The sequence below is a fragment of the Eimeria maxima genome, genomic scaffold (genome assembly GCF_000499605.1).
Source record: "Eimeria maxima Weybridge genomic scaffold, Emw_scaff380, whole genome shotgun sequence".
NCBI classification, from domain to species: domain Eukaryota; phylum Apicomplexa; class Conoidasida; order Eucoccidiorida; family Eimeriidae; genus Eimeria; species Eimeria maxima.
The window spans coordinates 22,184-30,391 of NW_013563829.1; the positions used below are offsets into that span (position 1 = coordinate 22,184).

General features: G+C 44.4%; 3 protein-coding genes across 3 annotated transcripts in view; 1 reads left to right on the plus strand and 2 right to left on the minus strand.

Annotated features, from left to right (window-relative positions):
* Positions 1-657, minus strand: part of EMWEY_00030850 (hypothetical protein) — a gene marked incomplete at both ends in the record, with an annotated part of 1,412 nt that extends 755 nt beyond the window's left edge. Inside the window, one exon of the mRNA XM_013478307.1 lies at positions 201-657. Within this exon, the coding sequence (XP_013333761.1) occupies positions 201-657 (457 nt within the window). The remainder of the gene's footprint in view (positions 1-200) is intronic.
* A 2,133-nt stretch (positions 658-2,790) lies between these two features.
* On the minus strand, positions 2,791-4,510 carry EMWEY_00030860 (hypothetical protein, conserved; the record flags this gene model as incomplete). The annotated part of the gene is made up of 4 exons (XM_013478308.1): positions 2,791-2,828; positions 3,000-3,436; positions 3,734-3,773; positions 4,468-4,510. The coding sequence occupies 4 exons, from the start codon at positions 4,508-4,510 to the stop codon at positions 2,791-2,793; spliced, it is 558 nt and encodes a 185-aa protein (XP_013333762.1).
* Positions 4,511-5,511: 1,001 nt separating this feature from the next.
* Positions 5,512-6,728, plus strand: EMWEY_00030870 (proline synthetase co-transcribed protein, putative; the record flags this gene model as incomplete). The annotated part of the gene is made up of 2 exons (XM_013478309.1): positions 5,512-6,040; positions 6,490-6,728. 2 exons carry the CDS (start codon positions 5,512-5,514, stop codon positions 6,726-6,728), a joined length of 768 nt encoding a protein of 255 aa, XP_013333763.1.
* Between the last annotated feature and the right edge of the window lie 1,480 nt (positions 6,729-8,208).

The following is an 8,208-nucleotide window of genomic DNA, read 5'->3' on the forward strand; positions in this document are numbered from 1 at the left end:
TTCAATTCTTTGTAGTACTTGGGGATTATAATGTTGTGCAGCAGCAAGTGCAGCAGCAGCAGCAGCAGCAGCAGCAGCAGAAAGATTATTAGCAAGAAAAAGTATTCTTCTGTCTATTTGCCGCCAAAACCCTCCGGATTGTAAACCCTTTGCTGCTGCTGCTCGCATGCAGCAGCAAATAGCAGCAGCAGATAGACTACCTACTGCAGCAAAACTACTAGATAAATCTTTCTTTACTCGGTGCTGCTGTATAAAGGAAAAGTTACGCTGCTGCTGCTGCTGCTGCTGCTGTAGGTGATGCTGATGTAGGTGGTGCTGCAGCAATAGGCGGTGCTGTTGTTGCTGCTGCTGCTGTTGCTGCTGCTGTTGTTGCTGCTGCGGTTGATGATGCTGTTGTTGCTGCTGCAGCGGTAGACAAGCGAAGTGCAACGAAGGATGCTGCAGCAGGAGAGAAGGCGAGGCAGCAGCAGCAAAACCACCAGCAGCAGCAGGAGTAGCTGCAGCAGCAGCAACTGCTGCCGCTGGTGCTGCTGCTGCTGCTGCTGCTGCTGCTGTGTTCGTAGCTGCAGGAAGAATTCTGCTGCTGCTGCTACAGCTGCTGGGGGTCTTCCTTGGGGCCCCACCTAAGAGGGGGGCAAAGGAGTTCCTTAGCACCATCCCCCTAAACCCTAAACCCTAAACCCTAAACCCTAGTGAGCATTTCTTAAGGAGCAATTTCTTAGGGTTTGCTGCTGCTATATAAGGAAGGAGGGGGGGGGCCTCCTTCTTTATTAATTCATTTATATATTTATTTATTTATATATTTATTTATTTTATTTATATTAAATTAAAATATTATAAAGAAAAAAGAAATAAACAAAGGAGGAACGAGCCGCGTATGCGCACGGGGGCCCCCCACCGCGTGTAGTACCCTCTGTCGATAGTCTTGGGGGGGCCCCCTGGGCAGCAGCAGCAACAGCAGCAACAGCAGCAGCAGCAGCAGCAGCTGTCTTTAAATAAATTATCCTTTTTATAATTAAACATTTATTTATTGTTTATATTTTTATTAATTAACGACTTAATTTCCTCCTAGTACCCATGGGGGCCCCCCTCTCTCTGGGGGTCACCAGGGGGCCCCATCGACATATATGGGGGGCCCCCACCGTAGAAAGAAAGAAGCAGCAGCAGCGGCAGCAGCAGCAGCAGGAAGAAAAAGGGTACAGATAAGAGTAAATAAATATTTTAAATGTAATAAATTGAGGTGTATGCACAGCAGAGAAAGAAGGGAGAAAAAGAAGAACAATAAGACCCCACATACAAATCGTGTTGCTGCTCTTGCTGCTGCTGTTGCAGTTGTACCTGCTGTTGTTGTTGTTGCTGCTGCTGCTGTTGCTGTTGCTGCTCTTGCTGTTGCTGCTCTTGCTGTGATTGTCGTTGCTGCGACTGCTGTTGCTGCTGCTGTTTCTCTTCCTGCTGCTGTTGCTGCTATTGTTGCGGTTCTAGCTGCTGCTGCTGCTGCTGCAGTTAGATCTGCTGCTGTATTCCTTACAATTAAGTCTTATACAGCAGCAACAATAAACTATTCTTTATTATTTTTTTATTTATATTTATTTATATTTATACTTATTCTTTCTTCTATTTATTTATATTTATTATTTATTTTTATTTATTTATTTATAACAATAAAACTTATGTAGCACGTAGGCACCATCACCCTAGCAGCAGCAGCAGCAGCAGCAGCAGGAGCTGCTGCTGCTGTAGCACCTTAGGGGTACTCATTAATTAATTATTTGTCTCCTCTTTATTCTATTAAAACATTACCTGCTGCTGCTGCTGCTGCTGTTGCTGTTGCTGCTAATGCATCTGCTGCTGCTATTGCTGCTACAGCTGTTAGCTCTGTTACTAATGTATCTACTGCTGCTGCTGCAGCTGCTGCTGCAGCAGCTGCTAATGCATCTGCTGCTTCTATTAGCCCTGCTGCTACTGCTGCTCCTTCTGCTTATATCCTGCTACTGGTTATCCTAATACAACTGCAGCACCACTTGCTGCTGCTGCTGCTGCTGCTGCTGCTGCTGTTGCTGCTGCTGCTGCTGCTAATAATTAAACGGCATCTAAAGGAGCTGCAACTGCAAGTTGCGGTGTATAGGCACCTCATAAGAAGTAAATAACTAAAAGAGGATGCCATTAATACAAGGGGGCCCCCCCCCTAAATATAATTAATAAAGGGGACCCCCTGGGGGCCCCCCACCAAGTTGTTAATGGGGGGCCCCCATTGTTTAGGGGGGCCTCCTCGGTAGGGGGCCCCACAATAAGGGGGCCCCCCTATACCCTAATAACACCGCATTAGGGAGGGGCCCCACAGACAACAAAACGAATCCTTAATGAGGTGGGGGGCCCCACACCCTCCTCTTATAAGGGCAAGAAAGCAATGCTGCTGCTGCTGCTGCTGCTGCTCTTGCTGCTGCTGCTACTGATAATGCTACTGCTATTGTAGCTGCTTCAGCAGCTGCAGCTGCTGCTGCAGTAGCTGTTGGTGTTGTTGTTGTTGCTGCTGCAGTAGGTGCTGCTGCTGTTGCTGCTGATATCTGCTGCTGCTGCTGCTGCTGGGGGTCTTGATGGCCTGTACAAGCCAGGGGGTCTCGTGTCCCCTTACTCCCTCTTCCCAGCAGCAGCAGCAACTAAAAGGCAACTTGTTGCTGCTGCTGCTGCTGTTGCTGCTGCTTCTGTTGCTGCTGCTGCTGCTTATGTTGCTGCTGCTGCTTATGTTGCTGCTGCTGCTGCTGCAGCAGGCGCTGCAGCAACTGCAGCAATTTAGAGGGCGGAATTCTCCATTGTGACTTCCATTGCGCCTGCGCAACGCAACAAGACACAACACATGCATGCATGCATGCATGCAGCAGCAGCAGCAGCAACAGAAGCAGCAGCAGCAGCAAGTGCAGTAGCAACAGCAGGTGCAGCAGATGAAGCAGGTATAGTAGCAGCAGCAGGTGCAGCAGCAGCAACAATAGTAGGTAACTTACTGGGTCCTGCGTCAGCATTACCAACAGCAGCATTACCTGCTGCTGCTGTAGCTGCTGTTGCTGCAGCACCAGCAGCAGCACCTGCTGCAGCTCCTGCTGCAGCACCTGCAGCAGCAGGATTCTGCTGCTGCTGCTGCACAGCAGCAGCAGCAGAATTAAAATAGGACTCTAAATCCCTATCTAGTCTCTCCTTTACTGCCTCCTCCCCCATGTAGGCCTCGAGCTCTGCATCTAGACCCTCAGCTGTCTGCTGAGGGGGGCCCCTGGGGCCCCCCCCTCTTCTACCCCTAAACCCTCTTCCTCCTCTTGTACCCCTATTAAAACGATTCTGCTGCTGCTGCTGCTGCTGATTCTGCTGCTGCTGCTGCTGCTGCTGACGACCGCTACGACGAGCCATCGCACGACCTAAACCACCACCACGCGACATTGACCCGTATCTATACACAACACACAAACCCTAAACCCTAAACCCTAAACCGTAAACCCTAAACCCTAAACCCTAAACCCTAAAATGGGGAGGAAATAAAAAAAATAAAAAATAATAAAGAAAAAAATAATCAATAAGAAGACAATAATAACAACAAATAGATAACCCCTAGTTAAATACAAATATAAATAAGAATAAATAAATAAAATAAATAAAATAAATAAATAAAATAAATAAATAAATAAATTACCTATTTCTTGGTGTATATACACCTCTTGTATTATAAGAAGGACGACCCCACCATAACGCCTTTCCTCTTCCCCTTCCCCGGTAACCGGATACACGGCCTGTACACAAACCCTAAACCCTAAACCCTAAACCCTAAACCCTAGGCATAAACCCTAAACCCTAATTTTGCGGTATCTCGGGATAGACAAAGGAACTTAAACAAAAGGACACCAATAATACAGAGGGGGGCCCCCCATAATACCATGGGGGGCCCCACAAGATTAAAGGGGGCCCCTACAGGATCAAGGAGGGGGCCCACAACATTAAAGGGGGCCCCTAAAAGACCCAGGGGGGCCCCCTCTACAGCCGCCCAGCCACAGCTCTACACCCGTCATAATAAGGATATACTGAGGGGGCCCCCAAGGGGCCCCTCCAATATATCCCTAGAAGGGGCCCCCTCAATATACATCTTACGGAGGGCCCCCCAATATATCCCTTTAAGGGGCCCCCTCGATATATACCATAAGGGGGCCCCCCAATATACGCCTTAGAGGGGCCCCCCAAAAAGGGTTCGGTTGGTTGAGAGGAGGGTTTACACGATAGACGAGGGGCCCCTAGGGGCCCCCTATCTGTGTGCCCTGCTGCTGTACCCTTGGGGGCCCCAAGAAGAGAAATAAAGAAGAATTTAAGAGAGGAAAAAGAAAAGAGTAAGAAGAATAGGGAGAGGGAATAAGGGTAAACGGAAGGAGGAGAGAAAAAGAATTAGGGTTTAGGGTTTAGGGTTTAGGGTTTAGATATATGATGGGGTCTTACCTAGTTGGCCGCCACGGCCTCTGGCGTTGTAACTCCGCGCCATCTCCTTGATATATTGCCGATTAGGGTTTAGGGTTTAGGGTTTATTAGGGTTTATGAGGGTTTAGGGTTTAGGGTTTGCAATGCAGCGGTGCTGCATGCAACCAACAGCTACTCTCTCTTCTTTCCCTAATAAAAATAAATAACTATTAAATTAAAATACCCTCTTGCTGCTGCCTGACACCCTCTGCTGCTGCTGCTGCTGCTGCTACTACTACTACTATGACTACTACTACTACTGCTGCTGCTGCTGCTGCTGCACCTCTTGACGCCAATCCAAGCGCCTGTTGATCTTAGCAAAGCAGCGCTGCATGCAATTTTCTTTAAATAGGAAACAGCAAAAATCCGAGCTGCTGCTGCTGCTGCTGCTGCTGTTGCAGCAGCTCCTCTTGCTGCTGCTGGCTTCCACAGGGGGGGCCGCACATGCAGCGCGGCGGCAGCCGCCAACAGCAGCAGCAGCAGCAGCAGCAGCAGCAGGGGTTATTGCTGCTGTGTATATGTGTGTAGGGGATAAAGGATTTTAATTATACAATGTATTTTATTATTTAATAAACACTTATTTTATTTTCTTATTAGGGTTTAGGTTTTTTTTTTATAAGAGGCTAGGCTTTAGGGTTTAGGGTTTAGGGTTTAGGGTTTAGGGTTTAGGGTTTAGGAGGGTCTCTAGGGTCTCTTGGGTCCCCCCTCCCGTCGTCGTCGCTGTCTTCGGGCGTCTCCTAAATCCTCCTTTTATGCATGCAGCAGCAGCAGCAGCAGCAAATAAAGCAGCAATAATAATAGTTGCAGCAGCAGCAAGACTAATAAACGTAGGAGCAATAGCAGCAACAGCAACAATAGCAGCAGCAATAGCAGCAGCAATAGCAGCAGCAGCAGCAGCAACAGACGACGGACGCCGACACCAACGATCTCCTTGCTGCCTGCCGCCTCCCCCCCCTTGGGCTTGTAGTTAACAATACTTTTAGGGTTTAGGGTTTAGGGTTTAGGGTTTAGGGTTTAGGGTCAGCAATGTTTTCCTTCTCCGGTGTCTCCGCCCTTTCTTGTTTCTTATTTCTTCTTATATCCTCGCAGCAGCAGCAGCTAGCAGCAGCAAGAGCAGCAATGCCCTCCAGTACAGCAGAAGCAGCAGCAGCAACAGCAGCAGTAGAAAGAGCAGTAACAGAAGCAGCAGCAGCAGCAGAAGCAGCAGCAGCAGCAGCAGCAGAAGCAGAAGCAGAAGCAGCAGCAGCAGCAGCAGGTCAACAGAGTGATTCAACTACCTCTAGCTATGACTATGTTCCTGATCGTCTTGCTGCAGTGCAGCAGGAGATAAAAGAAGCAGCAGCAGCAGCAGCAGCAGCATCAGGAGCAGCAGCAGCAGGAGAAGGAGAAGAAGATATAAAAGTACCTCTTCTTATTGCTGTATCCAAGACACATCCTGCTGCTGCTGTTGCTGCTGCTGCTGCAGCAGGAATCCGCCATTTTGGGGAAAATTATCCCCAAGAATTAATACAAAAATCTAAAGAATTACCTCTAGATATTCAATGGCATCTTATTGGTCAGCTAGGGTTTAGGGTTAAGGGTTTGGGGTTTTCTGAGGGTTTAGGGTTTAGGGTTTAGGGTTTTCTGAGGGTTTAGGGTTTAGGGTTTAGGGTTTAGGGTTTTCTGAGGGTTTAGGGTTTAGGGTTTAGGGTTTGTGGATACCTCAACTTCTACTCTATGGTTGTGTTATATATTACTTTTTCTTTCTTCATGGATTGCTGAGGGTTTAGGGTTTAGAGTTTTCTGAGGGTTTAGGGTTTGGGGTTTAGGGTTTTGCTTAATATTTATAATTTATAATATACTTATTATATTTATATTATTAAGTATATTCCTTATGATTTGCCTATTATTTATTTTTTCCCCCTTATTATTTAGGGTTTAGTATTTTTCTAGGGTTTAGGGTTTAGGGTTTAGGGTTTAGGGTTTAGGGTTTAGGGTTTAGGGTTTAGGGTTTATGGTGTATAGGTGGTCTACAAACAAACAAAGTTAGTAAATTAATAAAAGAAGTAAAAAATTTATATTCAATTGATTCTCTTGATTCAATTAAATTAGCAGAAAAAATACAACAAGAAGCAGCAGCAGCAGATAAACATATTAATGTATTAATACAAGTAAGTACCAGCAATAGCAGCAGCAGCAGCAACAGCAGCAGCAGCAACAGCAGCAGCAGCAGCAGCAGCAGCAGCAAAATTATATTTTCATGAATTTTTAATATTTTTTTTTTCTTTTTTAAATAAATAAAATAAAATAAATAAATAAATAAATAATTAAATATATTAATTAATTAATTAATTAATTTATTTATTTATTTATTTATTTATTTATAGGTAAATCCCTTAGGGGATGAGAATAAGAGGGGAATAAAAGAAAAAGAAGAAATAATTTCTTTAATTCTTTTTCTTTTCCGTCTTTGTCCTCATTTACATTTTAAGGGATTTATGCTTGTTGCGTTAGTCTGCTGCTGCTGCTGCTGCTGCTGTTGCTGCTGTTGCTGCTGCTGCTGCAGTTGCTGCTGCTTGTGTTGTTGCTGGTGGTGCTAGTGTTGCTGCTGTTGGTGTTGCTGTTGCTGCTCGTCTTCCTGTTGCTGCTCTCTTGCTGCTGCTATTCCTGCTGCTGCTGTTGCATGCATGCATGCCTAATTGTATATTTTATTGCTGCTGCTGCTGCTGCTGCTGCTGCTGCTGCTGCTGCATGCAGTCCTGCTGATAAGAAGGAAGCAGAAGAATCATTTATAAGGACGAAGGAATTAAGAGATTTTATAAAAAATCATCAAGAAATTAAACCCTACCTAACAGGTAAATAAATAAATAAATAAATAAATAAATTAATTAATTAATTAATTAATTAATTAATTAATTAAAATAATTAATTAATTAATATAAATAAATAAATAAATCGTTATTTGTATGTATATTTATATGTATATATATTTAATTTCTTTTTTTCTCCCTCTTTTTTTGTGGGTATATCTGCTTATTCTCCATCCTTAATTTATTTATTTATTTATTTATTTATTTATTTATTTATTTATTTATTTATTTATTTATTTATTTATTTATTTGGGGAAGAAATAGAATTAAGTATGGGTATGTCTGGAGATATGCAGATGGCAATTAATCACGGAAGTACACAAGTTAGGGTTGGCACAGCCATCTTTGGTAAAAGGGTTTAGGGTTTAGGGTTTAGGGTTTAGGGTTTAGGGTTTAGGGTTTAGGGTTTAGGGTTTTTGGGCGATTTGAGGAAATTATATTATAGAACCTCAATCGCAAATGCATGCATTTGCATGCATGCATGCATTTGCATGCATGCATGCATTTGCATGCATGCATGCATTTGCATGCATGCATGCATGTATATATAGTTTTATGTTATATAGCGTTTGCCGCAAGGAGCGCCTCTGCTGCTGCATGCAGCCCCAAATTTATTTCCCCTGTTTCCTATGCATGCATGCATGCATGCAGCAGCAGCAGCAGCATGCATGCATCTAGCAGCAATGTTATTATCTCCTTAGGGGGAGGGAGAGTCTATGAGTATATTTTAATTGTTTCTTCTAGCTGCAGCAGCAACAGCAGCAGCAGCAGCTGCTGCTGCTGCTGCTGTGCTGCTGCAACTTATTTGTATACAGATACTTACCATCAATATATATAATATATACAATGCATGTACAATATATATATATATATA